Source organism: Pagrus pagrus, assembly GCF_965226575.1.
Source record: "Pagrus pagrus genome assembly, chromosome: 10".
Taxonomy (NCBI): domain Eukaryota; kingdom Metazoa; phylum Chordata; class Actinopteri; order Spariformes; family Sparidae; genus Pagrus; species Pagrus pagrus.
Window position 1 is genome coordinate 30,729,954 of NC_140194.1, and position 23,532 is coordinate 30,753,485.

General features: G+C 41.1%; 1 protein-coding gene across 1 annotated transcript; it reads left to right on the forward strand.

The window, feature by feature from the left end:
* The first annotated feature begins 537 nt into the window (after positions 1–537).
* Positions 538–23,221, forward strand: cry2 (cryptochrome circadian regulator 2). Its single transcript, XM_084364817.1, has 13 exons — positions 538–834; positions 8,153–8,261; positions 9,849–9,991; positions 13,203–13,387; positions 13,585–13,673; positions 14,330–14,470; positions 14,655–14,780; positions 15,098–15,283; positions 15,468–15,619; positions 15,778–15,980; positions 17,281–17,361; positions 17,488–18,059; positions 19,489–23,221. Exons 1-12 carry the CDS (start codon positions 677–679, stop codon positions 18,051–18,053), a joined length of 2,139 nt encoding a protein of 712 aa, XP_084220943.1. The 5' UTR covers positions 538–676; the 3' UTR covers positions 18,054–18,059; positions 19,489–23,221.
* Positions 23,222–23,532: the final 311 nt, after the last annotated feature.

Sequence of the window (23,532 nt, forward strand, 5' to 3'; positions counted from 1 at the left end):
CTGTTTTCCCTGTAGGCCTATTTGGCGCATTTTGCTTTTATGGATAAAGTGTAGCTAAAAAAAGATTGCGATATCTTGAATTGAAAATGCCTTTAACATCAGGTGGGTGGAAACTGACTTAGTATCTCTATGACATATTTAACTTGTGCTTGCCTATAACTTATGTAACTTAACTTAAATTAATCCAAGTTATAAGATTTGTCAAGTAATGAATACAATTGAAGATTTCTGGTGCAAGAATTGAGACAAAAAGAAATACGAATGAGAAGGTGTAAGAGCATTTTAATGTGAATGTAACACCTTTATACAAACATGTACCGTGTCTGTCTGGTTGCATCTTATATCAGATGTGGACGGCTCCTGGTCTGTAGCGTGACACAGCTCCTCACACAGCCCTCTGCCTTTCACCAGTCACCCAATCAAAGTTCTTCAGTTTTATAATTCATGCTGACGCTTTACCGTCTGCCCAATCAGTGAACAGATAGTGGGATAATAACATGTAAGCAGTCACACAGCGCACTGTCCACGCCCCCTCAGTGTTGGTTTTCGTTTGACAGCAAGTGAAGTTTTGGGAGTCTCCACGACTGCGTGTTTCACTATTGAATCAGTGTATTTTCTGGCTTCATTTCGACGGATTTCTCTGGATCTTTCTCTAAAGATGGAATAAAAAGTAATCATGGTGGTGAATTCAGTGCACTGGTTTCGCAAAGGTCTGCGGTTGCACGATAATCCGACGTTGCAGGAGGCCCTGAATGGAGCGGACACAGTGCGCTGTGTTTATATCCTGGACCCGTGGTTTGCTGGCGCCGCTAACGTGGGAATCAACCGATGGAGGTTTGTAACTTAACTTGATCTGTGACATGATTAAATTCCGCTTAGAACATGGTGTATAATGTGAAAACAATAAATTAGGTCGCCATTGATATGATTCATCGCCTTGTAAACGTCTGCGCTTCGAGTTGAGGCTTGGGCCTCCACTCCACGTCAGTTAGCTAACGCTAGCTTAAAATAGAGACTGACATGCCAGGTACCGTAGAGGAAAAGAACAATTTAATGTTGTCCTTATATTTCGGCAAAGTACCCCCTCTTAGACGAAGGCCACTTCCTTTAACAAGTCAGCACTGCCCACTGGTCTGTTCGGCATACACGTGAACCAAGTAACTGTTGAATTTTTAAAGAAATTGTCTAGCTACATATTGTTACAGGAAAAAAAAAACATACACGATCTTTCGCCCAACTTCCCACTCAAGTTTGGTGGACGGAACAAAAAGTAGGTCATGATAACAACCCGCAAATCACCGCCTAATAACCACCGTTTTTTTAAAGCAATTCCGTGTTTATGAATTATGTACACACCGCATTGCGCAGCAGTATGTCGACTGTCCTGCCGGGTTTAACCAGCTACCTCTGCCGCCCTCAAGCAACACACCTCTGGATGTAAAGACAGTGACTTATTGGAGCAGTGGCACTGGGCCTGATAACGTGTCATTAATGTAACTATTTACAATTCAGCTGTTGTGGGGATAGGAAGGCAGTGTTGGTAGTGTAACTAATGAAACTGACCCTCTTTACTTGAGGATTTCCATTTGATGCTACTTCATGCTTCTACTCAGCTACTTCTCAGAGGCACATGTTTACTGCACATTTGTCTGACAGCTTTACTTACTGGTTACTTTATTAGATTAGTTTTCCTCCCCGTCCTGTCCAGTGTAAACCATGAATCTCCAGATTTGATGATTTCAAACGTTTCTCATAAACTGAAGGATGAAGTTTCTTTGTGTTGAGAACATTCTCCTCCTTCTTAAGCTTAATAAAACACATCGTCACAAAGCTGGAAACAGGCTGTTTTTACAGATGCAGCTACAAACACATGATGATTTTATAGAATATGACGCGTTGCTGCAGATGAAACCAGTCAGCAGTATGTACAGTAGTTAAGTTGAGCTCAACCTTAAACATCTACAACACTAAAATGACACATACACATTAATGCAGCAGGAATAGTGATCCACAAACATCAGATATAACAGATATAATATCAGTAATAATAAACAGTATTTCTTTTGACTACATGATTGATTCGCTCCTCTGAGTTGTGATAAAGTTAGCCAAGATGACTTGACTGTGGTGTCAGAATTTCAGACAGTAAAGGTATATATTTCAGTGGAAACAGCTATCAGTGTGACATTGAAACGATCTCAGCAATACAACACACATCTTCTTTGTAGCATCCATGTTGTTTCCGCAATAAGAGCTAATAAAACTGATGAAATCAAAGAAGTCAGAAGAATGATTTTCCAGGTCAGGAAATGACACCCTGAATGAGCACCACCAGGTTACGTATGATGAAAACACACTGGTGCAAATCCATAGAGATTGCATTGCTGTGAGTGCTTTTAGGAAAAGAAAGACTTGACCAGAGCAGTCTGGGTGATTTTCGGCCAAATTTAAATCGCCCTAAAGAGACTTGCATGTCTTTCTGCTGCGACTGATTTGACTCAGGTATTCAGAAAATGGGACGCCCTGTCTTGAAACTTTGTATAGTTTAATAAATAAGGAATAACAATTATAATGATGATGGAGCTGATAATAACAATAAATGTATTATTTTCTTTTTTTGTGGCTCAAGTAGGGTGGTGCCCTATTGCACTCTATTGACCAGCTGCCCCTGGATGACTTGCTCTATGCATGTTTTTCAAATGTAATTTTTTAAAGCTTTGATAAGTACTTTGTAGAACATGCAGTTTTGTATTGATGGCACAATTTTCAGAGATGGATCTTTCAAAACATGGGCTTAAAACACTGCAAATGTCTTGTGTGATTTGGTTGAACTGACCCCTTAGGAGCACTTGTTACACTTAAAGGAACATGATGTAACTTTCTGACCTAAACCAACAGCTTCAGCATCATGTTGATGGTACAGTGTCTTGTAACAGAGTGAATGGTGTTTCTATCACTTGTTTCAGCTCTATGGAACTTAAGTGAGAGGGTAGGATCATAGTGTTACATACATGCAAACATGTTTACTACAATATACAAGTTTTCAACACGTAACATTGTTATGATGTGAGGAGTTTCGTTTGTAGTTGGCACCTACATTAGGTCCGATAAACTGTTACACACCTGGGATTTGTATTTACCACAGTAGTGTTGCACTCAGAAACTGTGGGGGACGCCAAATTGCACAAAATGCTAATCTCTACACAATGTTGCTTTAACCACTGGATTTTCATTTATATCAACTTTGGGTTGTTTTTGGGAAAGTGTTGCATTAGTTAAATCTTTTAAATGAGAATAGCAGCCAGCAGGAGAGAAGGGTTAAGTCAGTTTCCAAATCTGCATTGACATGTGAAGTATTTGTTTCGATAAATGATAACTATTCCAACTTCCATGTTTTCAATACATTGTCCCTATGGAAAGTAGGAATGCACAATATCTGCACATCAAATGAAATGAACAGGGTAAGACGATGCTTTAATTATGCGCATACAATGCAAACCAGTGGCTAGGTATCTGTCTTATTCTGCCCATTGAATGTGTACATTCTATTGTATGTATTGTGTCATGTTAACAGTAGGCATAATAACAATATTTTAATTGCATGTTCATTAACAATATGTCAATTTTAATTTCAATTTTATCAACAATATGTTAAATCCACTATGCAAGGTGGCACAGTGGCTAGCCTCAAGGCAAAAAAGATCCTTGTTTTGAAACCCAGCTGGGGTAGGACCAAGATGGGTTAAATGTGAAGAACCAGTTTCACTATGTTGTACATTGGGTTAGTTAGTGATAAAAGATTCTTCTTCTTCTTCAGACTATAATTCTATAGGACAGATAGTTGATGTACTGGGCAATTACATGAAAAAATATGAGTGTATATTAGTATCAGTAATCAGCCGAGATGAGTTGGAAAATGGCAAAAAAAAACAAAAAACCTATATTTTGCATCCCGAAGAGAAACCAGAGAAGTCATGGGAAACATGTTACATATGTTACTCTACGTACTGAGTATAATCACATATCCACATCAAGTAGACAAACTTTTATGAGGTGAATACAAATGAGTTGACACATTTGAATGAGCTATTTTTTAGGGTCTGCTTGTATTATAGCCAGATCAAAGCCAAACGATTTATTAATTTGAAAATTAAAACTTTGATTGAAAAAACAAAATTTGAAACTAAAAGTTCAAGTTTTGATCTTGAATGATAAAAAATCAAAAACATTTTCAAAATAAAGATAATAGTAGGAAGAGTCTTTTCAATTTAAATACAATGTTGATTTAATTCTGATAACCCTTTTGAATAAATTATTTATTTTAAATTTTCACTTGTATATAAGATCTTATTTTTTTTCAGTTGCAAATTTTATGTTTTCAGATTCAGAACTTATTTTTTTGGTTTCAGGGTTTTTCTCATTACCCATCAACATAAAAAATGTTCTGTCTTACTGGACTTATACTCCACATGTCAGTTAGAGTTAGTTAATTTTTTGGACACATACTAAGTAGATGGTTTTGTTTAGAGGACCTCAGAAGTCAGCTTTCATACCAAAACAAACATACTGTGTGGTCTTGAACTAAGACAAAACGATTTAAGCAGATAATTACGTGCCCTGTGTGTTTGATGGTTGATGGATTGCTATGTCAGCAGGATTACACAGAAACTACTGAATGGATTTCCACGAAACTTGGATGGAGGATGAGTCTCGGTCCAGAATAGACCCCATTAACGTTTGGTGCGGATCCAGATAAAGGGACAGGTCCAGGATTTTTTTTTCTCACTTTCTTTAACATTGTGAGATAGGGTGTTTTTCAACATTTTTGTTCATTTTTCAGGGAATAACGTATGGATCCTGAAGAAAAGAAAATCATTATTAAAGTGGCTGGAGTCTCTGACTGAATACAATTTGATGCAGATCCTAATAAAAAACTATTATTCTTCCACAACACAATGGAGATTATGAAATCATCTGCATTGTTTTGTTGTCCTGCTGGTTGGCTTTTGTAGACCTTGTGAGCTTATATTGGTTAAGCAGTTATGGGTGGTTTAAAGGTTAGAGTGATACAGGGCTATCTCTGATATGCGTTCTACTGAGTGCCATTTCAGTTGTTTGTGCTTTTGTATTTATTTGGTCCTTTCTTGACCAAAATATTCAGTCAGATTGCCAGAAAGATATAACAACAATTATTACAATAACAATCACTATTTCAGTTCCAGCATAGAAAGAAGAGTTGCATCTGCTCATGTATTTCATCAGATCTTATACAACTTATATTGTAAAATAGCAGAAAATAAATGGTTAATGAACAATTCATAAAACAACATGTTATTAAACACCACAGCTCCCATGAAAGAAAATCAGGGATTATTAAATTAATATGTATTTCACATATTCAGTATTCAAGAACACCCATGCATTTATTTGCTGAAGTAGGGAAATCAAACTAAAATAAACAGTATTTAACATTCGTTGTTGCCACCATCAATGAATCTGAATAACACTTTAATAGTTTCTGTTATTCCATTCCATCATTGGTATATTATTAGGGTATGGAGTGACATTAGTTTAACAAACACTTGTGCGATGTGCTGTTGCTTCGGCCTCCAGTCTGTGGTCAATAAACAAAGTGGAGACTCTTCATAGCTCCAGAACTGAAGTTGTAGCTAACTGTGTGGCTAACTGCTGCATGTCTGTACTGTTCTGCTTGTAAACCAAACTCGGCAACTCTGCCAGGCTGTTGAGGTGCTGTAGCATTTATTTTCTGACACGCTCAGGATCAATATCAACTGATAACAGTCACAGTTTGCTGCTAACCTGTTGTGTTCCAACATCCCTGACTCCCTGAGGGCACACACACACACACACACTCTCACACACAGTACCTCTCGTCTGCTCATTGGCCACACACACCATGGTGAACACTTTCAATTAGGCTGTGCTATTTTTCTGACGGTATTTACATTTCACTTTGTTTTGTTCTGTATCATGTTGACTGAAAACAAATTGGGTCCACATGATCAACATGATATCATTTTGTGTATTAGATCTCTCTCTTCTGCCCCCAGCTGCCGTCCTCCAAAGCTTCAAGGTGTTATGTCAAGTATCGTTTTACTTGCAGGTGCATTTTGGGTGTAGCCTGACCAATACTGGATTCTTGAGGCTGATACTAATGCTGTTTAAAGCTGGGTGGTCAAAGCCACACACTTACCATCTCCATGCAGTTGTTGTAGCAGTAATTCAGTAATGCAGACAAAGCCTTCTTCATGCTGCTTCACTATGCAACATTCCACTGGCCAACCAGTGTAAAGTTTCCCATGTGAAGTGGCAGTGCCTTTTAGGGCCACAAGCAACAATTGGTTTCATAATTGATTCAGCTCTCAACAAATAATCCATTAAATGTTAGTCTGTAACTTAAATGTCACTTTAGACATTTAGCATGTTCAGGCTGAGGGTTAGGGTGTCCTGATTCTCGTTGGCAGGGTTCGAGTTACATGTCCCGGCATCGCTGTAAAAGCTGTTTATCGCATTTAAAGTGCATCGTGTCTGCTTCCGTGTCTGAAGTGCGCCTCTCAGCAGCTGTTTGACAACACTGTTTTAACTGGTTTCACCATTTACACCAAATGTATTAAAGAATCTGACATATTTATTGTAAGCCAATATTGGCTTATTTGTCGTCCATGGAGAAAATCACCTGACTCCCTTGAAAAAAAAGGTCAATTTTGAGACTTGTTGTGTTAGGCGACACTGTATAAACTTTGTGAAACCATGTCTACCACACATTCTTAACTATTTTGGCCTACTTGTCACTTCAGCAAACATTATACATGACGATATTTCTTTATTTGTGTAAAAAAACTTATCTTTGTTCCAGTGGTATTGGTGTATATTTGCATATAGAACGGGGAAGTGCGATCTGATCACAAGAGGTCACTCAAGATGCATGTCGTGTCAAATATGGTGTGAATTATAGGTGTGAATTGACGGGCTTGAAACTGTCCACTTGTGATCGGATCACTTAAGAAGGATGGTAAACTAAAAGTTTACCATCCTTCAATTGCTATGAATTTGCTCATGTCTTGGCAGGTAACGAGCTAATGTTACATGGTTATTGCTGATATTTGCATGACAGGCCCGCATTTTGACATGTTTCAATGTTGCATTACCCCCCTTTCATGGCGTATGATAGCCAAAATGTACCTAAAGTCCAACTGTGGAGTTGCTGCAGTTGGTACTGCTCCTCTGTTATCAGTGCAGAAAGGCAGGGTAGTTAACGGGTTGTTAATGTTAGCCTATAAAGAGACTTGATTAACAAAGGGTTTCAAGAAGCTGCACACAAGTGCAACAGGTTTGGGTAGGAAGGGTTTGGCAGGACGAGACACATGCTGTTATACTATGTTGTGGTGTACACCAAGCCGGCATAATGAAGAGTCTTAGTTGCAGCAGTATTGAAGGATCTCTGTGTAGAAGCGACTGCTGGTAGTCAGCGAATGAGCTGGAGTTTGTAGTGGAAATTCTCCTTTGTGAGGTTGAGAGTTGCTTAAACTCAGAAGAATTTTAGACTCAGCGTGATGAATCAGATCTCTTTAATACATGCAGCATGGAGAGAAGACCCGAAGTGTTCTCTCCAGTCTTCCAAATGTTTCTGACTGAGAGGGGGTTACAACATTTCTTCCCAAAACAATGACCCGTTGATATTTGGTTGATTGTATCTTTCCCAGGACAGTGACCCGTTGATGCTTTATTAGAATGTAAATGTCATCTACCATCTGTCTTCCTGTAACACCTCAAGCAGAGACAATTGCCTCTCATTTGACTTTATGACCCTCACACCAAAAGGGGATTCTCCCCTTTTGCTCTCACATCCTGATATGGTCTTTACAGTACATTGCTTACTGAATGGATAACTATTTAATTTCTCACAAGTTTTAGCAGCTGTATTCCTGGCGCTGTCACTCACTTGCAATTAATAATCGTCCAATGTGTGTGAGTCTTTTAAAAAGAATTTTCCATGACCGAATTGGTGTGCTGTCCCATCAGTGTGCTGAGAAACAACTATCACCATCACAGCTGTACTGTACAAACTGCTGTCCAGTAGGTGGGTAATATTTCTCACTCATTACATTCCCTTGTGTTTGTCTGTGTGCAGGTTTCTGCTGGAGGCTCTGGAGGACCTGGACAGCAGTTTGAAGAAGCTCAACTCCAGATTGTTTGTAGTCAGAGGGCAGCCCACTGATGTTTTTCCAAGGCTTTTAAAGGTCTGTATTCTGCCCACTACCTGTCCTCTCTTTGTCTGTCAGGGACCAACACTCACATCATGCAAACACCAAAGGTTCTAGACAAAGCCATACAAAACACAGGCTGATAACTTGTGAAACAAAGCCTAAAATCTTGATCTTTTGTCAAACAATTCTGCTGACTCTTCTCTCACTACAACTCTGTGTGAAATAAACTCTTTGCTGACATCAGCATCCACTGTTGGAGTGGTTTAAGGAATGTTAACCTACTTTTATTATGGATGTTGATGAAGGTTCTCAGTCATCCAGGTCATGGTAATTGTAAGTGCTGTATCGTAGGTAACTGGACGTGTTTCAGTTTCTTGAAGATGTTTCACCTCTCATCCAAGAGGCTTCTCCAGTTCTGACTAACTGGAGGGGAGTTGCAGGCTTTTAAACTCTGTGTGTGACAGCAGAGTCTTGACCTAAGGAGTTGGCCCTCCTGTGTTGTGCCATTTGAGAGGTTGTTTTGTCTCCCCAATGTACAATCTGTGCAGTCCTGGCTGCATTGAACAGCATAAACTACATTCAGAATCCAACGGTTCCAAGACACTCTTACCCTCTCTTTTCAAAAGCCCCCTTACACACTAAAAATGATTTAATTTACAGAGCGATTATCTGACAGCAGATTTTACTGCATTAGTTTCAGTCAGACTATCAGACCTGTAGATATCACTGTTGTTACTGCTGGCTACAGTAGCTGGGACAGAACTTAAATGAAATAAAGCCACTCCAAAGGATTGGATGGAGTAGGTAAGACGAGCCTTATTACTTTTTAAAATCTAGCTGGGACTTTTTCTGTAACATCCCATGTTTGCATGCAAACATGGGATGTTACATCCCATTTGTTTTTTTTTATACATTGTATAACACTGTTAGGCAGATAAGGCTGGACTGTTGCACCTGTAACCAAACCATAGCTAACACACCCTGTTGTGTTTTATTGTTGTAGTGCTATTTAGACCATCACAGCAGCTGACATGGAGTCAGAAACATGGTTATTATGGTTTTTGTGACTGAGCACATAGTTTGGACTATACTGCTGATACAACAAACCGTTGCAGACAGTATTAACATTTACGAGGAGAGTCCCTGTGGGGATTAGTTCCAGGCAGCCATCTCTATACAGCAGCCCTTACATAACACTGCTGGTTTTTCATTATATACCTGGACACCCAATAGTATGGAGGGGTTTTTTCCAGCCTATCACCGGGTCAACTGCAGGAGCTCTGCCGATTAATGTCACATCAGAGAGTGTCATGTGCTACTGTAGAGTTCCATTAGAATAAAAACATGAATGACAACACTTGTTACAAGCCTTTATTTCTAAAATTCACCTTACAGAAAGCATATATCCTGAGAACCACGTGGAATCCAAGCACTTGAATGGTGCCATGATCAATGTGCTTTGCTGTTTGGTTTTAAAAAAGTTGTAAAACTGAGCCCTGCTGCACAGTCTGCTGTTGTCTCACTGCCTTCTTTACAAATGATTTCTTTCTCTCCGCCATTCTTTCTGTTTGCTCTCTCTCTCTCTCTGTCTCTTTCTCGGCTATTGTGTTCTCGCTGCAGGAGTGGAAAGTGACCAGGTTGACGTTTGAATATGACCCAGAGCCTTATGGGAAGGAGAGGGATGGTGCTATCATCAAGATGGCCCAAGAGTTTGGAGTGGAGACCATTGTCAGAAACTCACACACCCTCTACAACCTGGATAGGTTTGTAACACACACACACACACACACACACACACACACACACACACACACACACACAGGAAAATGTATATTGATGTTGGTTGATAGGATGCAGTTCACTCCCTGTCGACACGCCCAGGGGAGGCAGCATTTTAAAATATATAATAAAACTAAATCCTAATAAAAAAGAACCTCACTGAAAGAAAAATCCGCTGGTCACCATATCCTACCATCTGCACACTTTGTTCACAGTGACAGTCATCATGACATGCAAACTTAAATGTAAAAAAACTTATGTGGCCATCAACTGTGATCAGTGCTGTAGTCACTCATGTAGATGATGACGGAAAAGAAGACTGCTCTACTTGAAGAATCTAGATGTGACATGTTTTGTCTTCAGATTTTGGGTTATATTTCTTGAGTAATGTAATTTCCAGATACAGAATTTAATAAATAGGACCACAATTATAACCACAACCACGTCACATGGCTGTGATGTAAATCAGACAGCATTTTTAAACAGTTTATCGATATGTTTTAACAAGTACATCGTATACAATTCCATGTACCTCCCTGGCAGCTGCCAAAGTACCCCTTTGGGGTACAAGTACCCCTGGTAGGAAGTGTAAATGTTGTGTGACATGAGCTGAATGTGCTAAAACATAGAAAAAACAATGGCAATAGCCCTTCAGATTGAGGTTAGGATTTGTATGGAATTTAGAATACTGTTTATCATGACACAAAGGGTGGAGAAAGATTCCATTTATTTCAGTTGCACTTGTTTGTACAGTAAACCTCCCATCATCAGCCATATACTCTTGTATAACATCCCCTTGATAAGAAGAAGGATAGGGTGTGGTGCTGCACTTAAATTCAGTTGAAATACTCAGTGTACACTTTAAAAAAGTCCCCTGTCAGTTTGAGACTTTTTGGTAATTTCAGAAAATCACCAATAATCCATACTGTCCAAGAAGATGCTAAACATAATCTGAACGTCTAAAATCCCTCTCACATTATGACACGCAACAGAGCCCTCCAGTGGTCATCTCGTGTTACTGCAGGTCACACCCCTGTCCATGTGATGGGACCAGGTGGCTGGATGAGTGTACAGTGTTTCCACAGCTCAGCTTTACTCCACTCGTTTTTTTTTTGCTTTTCCGTGTTTGTGGATAGCACATGGTACCTGGTACTATTCCTGGTATCGCCTTAGTTGAGATTCCAAGCAAGTCTCCCCTCGTCTGTGCTCTGATGTAGCATTTCTCAGACTCTCCTGTTGTTTTCAGCAGACTTTTGTTTTGCTGCATTCAGCCTTTCCAAAACAAAAATGTATCAGAGGGCGTACCAAAGGACTTTCCCTGTATAAACAAGCCTTGTGTGTCTTGCCTTCTACATGGAGAACATCAATGCAAACACAGTATTACAGCACTGTATTACATAATGAATTGGAATATTACTGGCGTGTGTGTGAGGCAGGAGGGAGCAAAGCTTTGTGTGCGCTCATCTGCAGGGTTTATATTGGTAGTTGTAGACATGTGGCCAGCTTACTCTGCTCATTCAGTAGTCACAGTGAGTCAACCAATAGGTGGCTGTCCCTGCAGCAAATCCAGCAGCCGCGGAGCCAGAACAGCCTCACTGGTATAGACAAGTTGTATAAGACAGAAACTATAAATACAGAGCTCCACTGTCAGTTGCTCTGGCAAAACAAGCTAAAGAGGAGCCATTAAACAAAATCAAATTATTCATGACGGTATAGGTCAGTGTAGATTTTCTGAAAAAATGGTTCCCCGTTACTCTTGGATGCATTTTAGAAGATTGAATGGGCAGCATTTTTTTAAAGGGTTTTTTTCTCATCTTTGTTTCATTATGTATTGACAATATTGTTAGTAGAAGATCAGTTTTCTTTAAAGAAGGAAAAAGGTCAAGACTTGGCTGTGTAGCCATGCTGAACCAAATGTCATGACAAACTATGCAATAGTTAAGACATTTTACTCAAAGCACAACATGATGTGGCACGAGAAGAAAAGTGGGGAGATCACTGAAGTCATCAGGGCTCATTCTCTGAGGAGCATCAAAGTCTGTACAACATTTCATGGCAATTCTACAAATAGATGTTGAGCTTTTGAAGTCTGGAGCAAAGAGGTGGAACGGCATTGATCAACGGACATTACCCTCCGTCTAGATGGAAACATTTGATCACTTAAACATCCTTTAGGCACAATATCATTTAAACCACTGAGCACTTTCACAAGAAGCCCTTTCCCCCATATTGATCTATCCATCTATTGCTTCATTATTGTGCAGGCTCATTATCATTTAAGGTCGATTAACGCTGCAATTTTGACTTGTCTTGTTGGCTTAAAGTATTTCACTGCTGGAATGATGGCCCTTGTGCAAAACTGGGTTGTCTATCTCCCATTCCCTTTAACATCAATAGCTCACACAAACAGTTCAGATTCGTACAGTGAGATTCCCCTGCTGATTAAATGTGCCATGATATGTGTCGGTGCATCTTACTGTATTGAATAATGCGCTCTTTAATAGCAGGAAAAATTCAGCGCCATTGACTTTAGACCAGATTTTCTTTGGTCACTTTCTGTTGCTTAAAGAGCAGTCAATGCGCCAGAACACTTATAAGACCAACACCCTCATAGCAGCATGTACATTTGCCATTAATATAATGGGGCACTGGGCGGGAAAATGACATTTGCATCGATCTGAAACTAGAAATGACACTTGCGCTGCCCTTTGCACCAGGCCTAAGATGGAGCCCTTTGTGTCCATGGATGCAGCCATACAGAAATGGGGAAGTAGCATCTGTCAACAATACAACAGCCCTAAGATTGTTGCAGGCAAACGAGTGGGGAGCTCTGGGTGCAGGCAAAAGGGAGAGAATTTTACCATTGTTCATTCGTATATACTACCAACATTGTAGTCATACAAAGCTGGTTGAAAATCAAAAGTTCCTGTTTTAAAGCTGCTGATAATTGGTTGAGTCGTATATTAACAATTGTATATTGTGTGTATATATACAGCGTTGAATACATTTGCACCACAAACATCAGGTCAAAGGTTTAGTCTAACTTTTACCTTTATGTAATAAAATGTATTACTTTTTATTCGTGTATGTTTGGATTTATGCATGTATGTTTATATTTGGAAATTTCAGCTGAAAGTTGCCACCAATCAAACCGGTTCTATGAATTCACCGTTGTGTTTGTTCTGTCTGTCACAGGGTAATAGAGATGAACAACAACAGTCCTCCTCTGACCTTTAAGCGTTTTCAGACCATTGTGAGCAGACTGGAGTTGCCCAGGAGACCTCTGCCTCCCATCACCCAGCAACAGATGGACAAATGTCGCACTAAAATAGCTGACAACCACGACCAGCTATACAGTATACCCTCACTGGAAGAACTAGGTACATATGATTATTTATAAGACATTTTCAGAATTCAGATTGAATATGCAAGCTGCTGGATGATGCTGATGAGCACTGCATATTTAGGGACAGCAAAGAGAGTGGATGTCACAAAGTCTATTAATCACTGTTAGGTCATTGTCATTTGACAGTAGCTGCTTTGTATTTGACCCATGTCCTGATCTGAATGTGTCCAGGTTTCAGGACAGAAGGCTTACCTCCAGCTATATGGCGGGGAGGAGAGTCAGAGGCCTTGGACAGACTCAACAAACATCTGGACAAAAAGGTAAACCAGAAGCTGACGTTAAGCCCACATTACTGTCCGATCCACAGCATTTTAAGCTTGTTATTTTTGATTAACTCCAAGTTGTAGTGACAACCTATCACTTGTCCGTCCAACACTGTGGCTGTGATCCTTGTACAACAGCAGTATCATACTTACTCTGCTGCTGTGAGCTTCTCCTCAGAACATGCTGCTTTTATTCACTGTTAATTCCACTCTCTTTCACTTAACATGTGTTTACAGGTTTTAGGGGAGTACAACTGCATATGTGAATAAAAAGTGTCTAAGTTGCATTGTGGGTAATGTAGGTGCCAGGTTTTGAAAAGGAAGAAGAACGCGTGGAATAGAGAAGGTGATGTCTCTGGTTCTGCTTTATCAATTTTGATCATCTGTTTTAAAGCTGTCCATAATGAGTCCAGCAGTGTTACAGGACTGTGATACTGGACCAGTTCACCGCTTGTCCTGGTGCCTACATGACCCTCAAAGCAACTTACCTGCTAACCCTAACCCTGAGTGACATCATGGGAGGCAGTTTATCTTATTACAAGCAGCTTCTTCCATTTTCCACATGCACAGGAGTACTCCTCAAAACCTGTTTGTTTTACATGACCATACCTTAGATGATCACTTGAATGCTCTCACTGTGTCCATCTGTGTAGGTGTGGGTGGCCAACTTGGAGCACCCCCGGGTCAACACGTGCTCTCTGTATGCCAGTCCCACTGGCCTCAGTCCCTACCTGCGTTTCGGCTGTCTGTCCTGTAGGGTTTTGTACTACAACCTCAGAGAGCTCTACATGAAGGTACTGTGGTCTGCCACTCAACCTCAGATTTCAGTTTAGGCTACACAAACACACACTGATGTCTGTTTGCTCTGACACTTATGATAATTCGTCACTCCCATTGACCATCAAATATTGAATCGCATCTTTTTAATAGCACTCATCTTCCCTCACCCCTCCACTGACCTTCTCTCCATTCTGTCAGCTCCGTAAGCGTTGCAGTCCTCCTCTGTCCCTGTTCGGCCAGTTGTTATGGAGGGAGTTCTTCTACACAGCTGCCACCAACAACCCAAACTTTGATCGCATGGAGGGAAACCCAATCTGTGTCCAGGTGGGTCTCTGCACCACTCGGTTTAAAAGAAAAGCTACACACATAATGGGGAGGAAACTTGTGAACAACCTTTATTTTAGGTCAGAAAGTTGGCAGCACTCTGGCCTGTAGATATGACACTAGCAACTGGGCGGCTGTGGCTCACGAGGTAGAGCTGGTCGTCCAGTAATGTATGTAACCAGTGATTGTTGTTTCAAGAGCAACATAAACCGAGTTAAAGTTACTTAAGTAGAGATAAAGGATTGGTCTCCTGTCGAGTGAAGAAGAGCATATAGTCACTATCTCTGTCCTGTGTCGTACGTGTCACATGTCTCCAGATCCCATGGGACCAGAACCCGGAGGCACTGGCCAAGTGGGCTGAGGGTCGGACTGGTTTTCCCTGGATTGACGCCATCATGACGCAGCTGAGACAAGAGGGCTGGATCCACCACCTGGCCCGACATGCTGTGGCCTGTTTCCTCACCAGGGGAGACCTGTGGATCAGCTGGGAGAGCGGCATGAGGGTAGGACACAAGAGTTTTTCATTTAGAACTCTAAGCCTGGTGTCTCACGGGTGGAGAACATATAAACCTAGTTTGTTTGTACACTGTCTAGTGGCAGCATCGATTACCTCTTGTGCCAAGTTCACTGTAGAAGCAATGGACAGTATACATCATGTCGCATTTTGTGTGTGTTTTGTTCCCGCAGGTGTTTGAGGAGCTGCTGCTGGATGCAGATTGGAGTGTGAATGCTGGCAGCTGGATGTGGCTGTCCTGCAGTGCCTTTTTCCAGCAGTTCTTCCACTGCTACTGTCCTGTTGGCTTTGGAAGAAGAACAGACCCCTCAGGGGACTACATCAGGTAGACTTTATACTCCTACACTATCTCCTACTTCCCATATGAAATCTGTCTGAGCTCAGGGAAGTCTCCTCTGTGTGACTGGTCATGCTTGTAAATGTCAGCAGCAAATACGATTGAAGTTCAAATGGTTTGAACTTTTCTGTTGAAATTCCTTGCAGGCGGTACATCCCCATCTTGAAGGACTACCCGAACCGGTACATCTATGAGCCATGGAACGCCCCAGAGTCGGTCCAGAAGGCAGCCAATTGTGTGGTGGGAGTGGATTACCCCAAACCTATGATCAACCACGCAGAGGGCAGCAGGCTCAACATTGAGAGAATGAAACAAGTTTACCAGCAACTCTCCCATTACAGAGGACTCAGTAAGTCAACTAACAAGGCTGACTTGTACCTGACTAACATTAGCACATGGTGTCTCTATCAAGGACAACACAGTATATACTACAGAATGTATACCGGTTTCACTATATACTGCAGTGAACATCACTGCTTACAATTTCTGTTAGCGTCATCAGTATAACTACCGCTGTTTTCAGGGGCACAGTGAACAGAACACCTTCACCTCGATGAGCAGTTCGACCAATAGAAAGACACACCCGTGTAGCTCATCAACAGATGAGAACAGCCTCCACAGGAGCAGCCAGCCATGCTGCCTGTCTGTTACTCTTGCTACTGTGGTCATATCTTGCTATGCAAACCTTCGCCGTCGTCCTTCCAATGCGCAGCTACTTTATGGGTGCTCATATAAGACACATATGGTAGAACGTTACATTTCCATGTACTTTTGATTATAAGCATACTTAATTATAAAAATTAAATGAATATATACCAAACAACCTACAGACTCACTGGCACCCTCACTCACTTGTACACCCTTCTCAGTCGGTCTGTGTAACGTCAGTCCGCTGTCAGTAAAGTGGTTTAATACCTGTATTTGTTATGTATTTGTTTGTCACTTATTAAGATGCTAGCCCTCACTGAAACCAGGTTATGATCAGAAAACCCCTCAACTACTTCAGCTGCACCCTCCACCAATCAGCCTTTGTCCCATAATGCTCGGGCATCTGGCCGAGGAGATGGGACAGGCTCTCTGATTTCCAACCAATAGAAATGTATCCAATTACTGCCTATGTGCAACCGTTCCTCATCTGAATACCATGTCATCGCCCTGACGGCTCCAGTCAAAATCTCGTTGATTGTTTTCTACCTTCCATCAGTACCATTGGGCAATTTTATTGATGAGCAGGACATGCTGTCGTCATCCATCCCTGAACATGTCTGTCCACTCCTAATACTGTGATATGAACATTCACATTGATAAACCACAATGGTTCACTATTCACTTTGTCAGGCAAACACTGTGTGAGGTATTCTTACTCGAGCTGTGAGCTAAGGTGATTGACATAAAATGAACAGGCAACAATGGAGTCATATTTAAAGTTTTAAATCCAAACATTGTCTTGTTTTAAGCTATTAAATCTGAACATATGATGACATCACCTTAGGTTCTCTGAGAATTATGTCACAGTGGTTGTGTTTGTGTGTGTGTGTGTGTGTGTGTGCGCGCGCGCGTGTCTCTGTGTGTGTGTGTGTGTGTGTGTGTGTGTGTCTGTGTCTGTGTCTGTGTCTGTGTGTGTGTGTGTGTGTGTGTGTGTGTGTCAGGTCTACTAGCATCAGTACCAACGATCCAAGAGGAGGCAGAACCACCAATGACCGATGAGTCCCAGACGAGTAGTGGCCCTGGTAGGAGGACCCGTAGAAGCAACATTCTTATTATCCCATCAAGGCTCTACAAAATATTAACTTCATTATTTTTTTCACGGTCAGACTGTACACTGTGTGCTCAGCTTTCTCTCCTGTTTTTCCTAGACTCTCCTCCCAGAGGTCCTGCAGACAGTGAAGCAGCTGGCTGCTCTACAGCTCCCGATTCATCCACAGTCTGTGCATCCTCCACCTACGCTCCACATCCACACCTGAAGGACAATGAGGACAATTACCCATCCCAGACACCTTACACCTCCTCAGGCTCACTCACACAGTCCTCTGCAGCCATAACATCGACATCTGCCAGCCATCCTCCATCCACAGCAGCTCCTCCCTCCCCAGCCCAGAGCCCTCTGTCAAGGTCCAAACCATCCTCCCCATCCTCTTCATGTCCCACTTCATCCCCATCCCCCAGTCCAGCCACAACCCCGACTCAGACCTCCTCTCTGGGGCAGAGGAGGAAAGGTCTGACCCGCAAGGTCCGCCGCAGCCAGAGGCAACGAGGGCGACAGAGCTGCACTCCAGCACCCAGGGAGGGAGACAGGAGATCAGAGGAGGAGGAGGAGAGGGAAGAAGCGGGAGGAGAGGAGAGGATGGAGGAGGACATGGAGCAGGACGAGGAGAGAATGGAGGAGGAGACTTCTGAAGAGACAGCAGGACACCAGCAGTGATATGAGGTACAATTCACAGTATCTTTTTGGGCTGACCTGGATGCTTTGAAGCTTCTCCCGTTGCCGTGGTAATCGATGTCCAGATCAGTTTTAAATGAAGAGGAAGGAGACATTTAGTGGGCTCCACTGAAAGAGAGGCAAAAGACTGATTAAGAGCAAGCTCCTCGATGGCGTTTAATTAGTCTCAAAATCTGTGCACTTAAAAACCCGGTGCGTGCACGTGATACAGGTGCAAAGAGGTCATAGAATTTAGTATCTGCAAGTTGAAAACCATCCTCGGAATGGAACAGTTCTGCTCAGCATGCACAGATAAAGGCAGTATTTGCGGGTATACGGTATCTGACTGAAGCTTCGAAGCCCCAACAATGGTATTCAGGACAGCCCTAGTGGTGTCTTTACTAACAGTCAGAAGCTGGAAAAACACAAATGTAATAAAACATCGTAAAACATTTTCTAGAGCATATTTGAGACATGGCAACATTGCCTTGGTGCTGCTAATATAAATAGCATAGCGCCAGGCACAGTGCTTTTGGAACACAGCTTATACGCTCTCTTAAGAGTGAGATGAAGAGTTTGATATCAGGTTTGTGTCTGTGCTGAAATCAGAACATGTTAGAATGCAACGTATTAAATACACATTAAGAATGTCTTGTTGGGGTCATTGTTCTCGTCTTTTACCACTTGTCGACTTAGTTGAAGTGCTGACCTTTGAGAAAACCAGAGAGTCCAAAATGGAGGAAGCTGTCCTCATATTAGGAACTGTTCAAAAGCTAACTTGCTAACATTTCAACCCGTTTAAATCAAAACTGTTCAGAAAACACGCTACTGTTGTGGCTAGAGCTAGCATCTTCCTGTATAGCTCACCAACTAGCCCTGCAGGTTGCCACGATGTCACTAAGCTTCCAACACCGTCTCACTCACACTCACACCATTTTCTGGTGTGTCTTCCAGCAAATATTAAGGTTATATATCCTAAACCTGAATACAGAGGATCCCAAACTTTTCAGACTGCGTACCACTATATACCAACGCACATTTCCCGAGTACCACCAACTGCAAATACCAACAAATACAATGAAAGAGCCACCTCTTGTATAACAACTTTAATTTTATTTCCAAATTTTAAATATTGATTATAACTATTTTTTTATGTAATGTGTATATAGAACTTTTATCTGTAATAAAAAAAAAATGTAAATGACAGTTTACAGTCTTTGGGTCAGTTAGGAGAACAGTTTCAGGGAGGCTCCTGCATACCACCAGGCGGAGCCCGAGTACCGCTGGTGGTTCGTGTACCAGACACCTCAGTGGCTCACCTTCATTAAGAGTAACATGACAGTCAATGTTTCTCTGTCAATGAATGACAGGCCGGATTATCAGAGATGCAGTACTGTTGTGACTAACGCAGTGTTTTGTGCTCTCGCTTCTCTTTCAGATGCGGTTTTAAAAGAACACTCCTCAAACATCCATCCTGGAAAACTGGACTCATGAAGACATACAGGAGACGGGGTTCTGGACATGAGGACAATATGCTAAGCATGCATACAACACAAATGGAAGCTGTACAAAAACATTTTACTCTCAGCATTTAAATAAGTTTATCTTCTTGAAAAATGAATCAACCACTCTGACATTTAGCACAGAACAAGTCCAGTACGACTGTAAATGATCCAAAAATAATTCTTATTTGATGAAATGCAGGCCATGAGTAATGAGTAATCTTCTCTTGTACTCTTCCATCTCTGAGACACACGCAGCTAATAAGCAGCAACATAATGAACACACCATATCTACATTGAACCCTTACAACATAGTGTGGCCATCAGCAGTAGCACCTCTCTGCTCGTCCTCTCCGTAGAAACGAGCTCGTGCAGGAGCCTGAAGGTCACCTGTTCTGTCTGTACACCAGACTCTGCACTCTGTTCTTCTATGTTCTAGGACAGAAACATAACTCAGTCATTTGATAAAGCAGTGTATTTTGACATTTTGCAGTTATGATTTTGCATAACTGTAGTTTATGAGATTTAATTTGAGTTTGTGACGACAGAGTCCCGGAGTGACAACCTGAACCAGCTCATTCTGGGTCCTGGTCAGGCCAAAAACTGACTGTTGTTATTAACAGGCAGACAGGAAGCAGAGCTACTTCTAGCTTCAGACAGATTTACTGACCATTAGTGAAATGTGTTAAACTTCACTTTATGTTGTAGCTACCTTCAGTGTACAGTTGTGGACGTTTTGGGCCCGCTTTAGGAGACAGTCTTTATATTCAGATGGGGAAATGGCGATCTGTCTGTCAGACTTTTCCCTCAGAAAAGCCACATGTGGCCAGAGGGAAAAGGCGGGTATTTGTGTTCGCGTGGCCCTGATGATTTTGTTCAGGACATTCTCCTGTTTCTACCACATTAAAACACAAAGAAACACTAAAGAACATGACTGAAACGCTACACTTTAATATGTAAATGCAAGATGAAACTTTTGGAAAAATGATATTTTTGCTTGTAAAATGATACTTTTGCTAATTAACATCTTTGCTTTGCATTGCAGATGTTAACTATTGAAAGAAAACATAGCATTTTTATAGTCCACTTCCCTAAATCGTCAGTTCCCTGTCTGTGTGGAAGGGTCACACATCTCTGATGGTTGAGCACCTTTCTAATGGAACCATTTGTAAATAAAGAGGCCGAGGCACTGTACAGCTTTAATCTGAAGAAAACAACAAGATTTTGCATTTGCCATATTTTTCTCTGGCAATTGAAAATACGGCTTGTGTGCAATGAATGTAAAGAAAAAACTGTTGGTTGTTCTCCCCATACATAATATTTATCAGAGTTTGTATATGAAATATGTCAAACATAACCTGTCTGTTTTACTAATGGTCTGATTTAGGGGGTTTCACAAAGGCTTGAGTCTTGTTTCTGCCGTGATGTTTCCACTAGAGGGTAGTAGAGCCAGCAGATTCTGCACATGGGGGGTGAACTTTGAATATGTATCAGACAAGTTGTAAATTCACTTGAGCTTTAACTGAAGATTATGATAAAGATTTAAACCTGATGATTATTTTCTGGATTATAACCCCGAATTGTTTAGTAAAATGTCACAAAATAGTCCAATTTCACTTCTTTAACTTCTTACATCTGAAGAGGTGGAGCCAGTAAAAGTGTGTAGCAATTTCTCTTGATAAATTAGCAAAACAATTATTAGAATTACAGTAGTAACTAATGAAATTAGTCAATTAATCAACTGATTGACAAAAAATGTATTTGCTGAGGCCCGACAGTCTCTTAATTCAATCAAGCCTAATCCAATATCAAATAAAACCTGTTATCCAAAAAACGGAAGATGCCCTGATCAAAGCAGCGCTTCTCCTCTGGGTGCAGCCAGCACAGGCCCAATCACAGAAGACCAAAAATTCCAGCACACACCAGGATATGATTGACACTATTTTATTAACAGTTACATTAATAACAAGAGGGAGCCAACTCGCACCTCTTTGTTGTTTTAACTTGCTCTTCAAAGTTCTCTAAATAAAATGTATTATTCATTTTTTATTGACACTAACATAGATACCTGCCACCTAAATACTCCAGAACAATGCATTATTCCCTGAGAAATGAATAAATAAGTCTAAAAACCTCACAATGTGAGGTTGTGAGATGGGGCGTTTGAGGTTGTAATATCATTCTGTAGCTTCCCCAGTAGTTTTCCTTATGTATTAAAATCTTAAAGTCCCTCTGTACTACAACAAAATGTTATTTCCCCAAGCCCTTCTGAAAACTTCTTCCCATGTGACGTGATGTAGGTTTCTGCATGATGATGCTAATGACATCCGTCATCCGATATCCATCTGTCCTGTGTGACAGCTCCAGGTTAGACTTGGTAGTGGCCCGGCTGAACGTTGACACAGGGCCGACCAGTGGCCACACAACTGACCAGTTGAAGTGTACGCTTCGGCTGAATTCGCACAAAATCTAGCAATGAAGCACAGGATTGTTTTTGGGCTTTAGAATGTTAGAAAATAACATTTATTTTCTGATTCAGTGCTTTGTTCGTGCTTCCGCCCCTCACTCTCTTCATTCATTTTGTAGCTCGCTGGACAACTGCTGTTCTGTCTCCTTGTTTTCCTCATTGAGGAGGTGGGGAGTCAGTGCCAACTTCTCATAGTGTTTTAATAAACAGCGACTGACGAATCCTGCAATGTATTCCTCTAAGGTTTAATAATAATAATAATAATAATAATGATAATGATAATAATAATAATAATAGCATAATCTTTCATTTCCACGCCAACAGTTCGGTCACACTTCACGTTTTAACTTTTGGTGAACATCAGTGTGTGTGGTGAGGGCATCAGTGTTATTAACTTACTTCTTAACGTACATTTTAAAAACCCTGAAGAAAGTAAGAAAAAGTCCCTGAAACCGTCTCTTTATCTGGATCTGCACCAAAAGTTAATGGTGCCTACTCTGGGCCGAGACCCATCCTCCATTCAAGTTTAGAGGAAATCTGTTCAGTAACCCTTTTCAATCAGAAATAGTACCGGTATATAACTATATATACATAGATAACTCTAAACCAACCACGTCATATTATTGCTTTTTTATTATTATTTATTTATTTGGGAGATGCTCTGGTTTTTGAAAGTGACAGTCAGTATGGCTATTTAATCCTCACCACTTTGTTCAAACTTCACTTTATAACCCAGTGCAGAATAAGCAGGCCATAGCAGCAGCTTGACTTTGTGGAACCCCCTCTGTGTTGTCTAAATGGGTTGAAGTTTCCCCAAAGGGGGATCATAGGTTGTTTAAAGACAAACCTTGCAGCCTGTGCAGGTGTGATACTGTTGGTGTTAAAGACGAGTGGGAACTTTGAAGTTTGAATCCCAGAAGATAAAAGGAGAAATCAGCAGGTGGAACCCCAGTTCAGCCTCTCAGGGCTGACTGGCCTAACCTCAGGTCAGACAAGCTCACAGTTCCCACTTATGCTGAACACAACACAAGCCCTGATCAGATGCTTGTGTGTTGCTCTACATTCCAACAGCAGTATGAGGCTCTGCAGGGCCGGGGATCTGTCTGAGAACTGTGGGCTACATGGATATTTATTTGTTTTGTATTGTACAAAAAGAGTTTATTTTCATTAAAATTGCTGAAGGAATTGTGATTGAAACAAGAGCATCTGGTGTGATGTGTGTTTGTGCTACGTTATACAGTCAGTTACCTACTCACACATTCATATGTTAAAATGAGTTCATGTATGTGAGAAAAGTATTATCACAAATGGAACTTTATTTGATAAACTTGTACTTGGTTTTATTACGAGTGATTTAACATGATGGAGCCATTTTCAGTCAAACACTACATCACTGTCAGGAAGGAAAAACATGTTGCAATCATGAATGTCAAGTTTATGATTTAGAGATTCTGTTCATGATATTTAGAAGCTTGTTCCTTCTGTATTACAGTAGATAGGCCTGCATCTTACT

Bases quoted from the DNA above. Each gene is read 5' to 3' on its own strand.
- cry2 (XM_084364817.1), top strand. From the start codon at position 677: ATGGTGGTGAATTCAGTGCACTGGTTTCGCAAAGGTCTGCGGTTGCAC. The intron at 835-8,152 runs GTTTGTAACTTA...GTCTGTGTGCAG, and splicing joins GTGGGAATCAACCGATGGAG to GTTTCTGCTGGAGGCTCTGG. The intron at 13,674-14,329 runs GTAAACCAGAAG...CCATCTGTGTAG, and splicing joins ACAAACATCTGGACAAAAAG to GTGTGGGTGGCCAACTTGGA.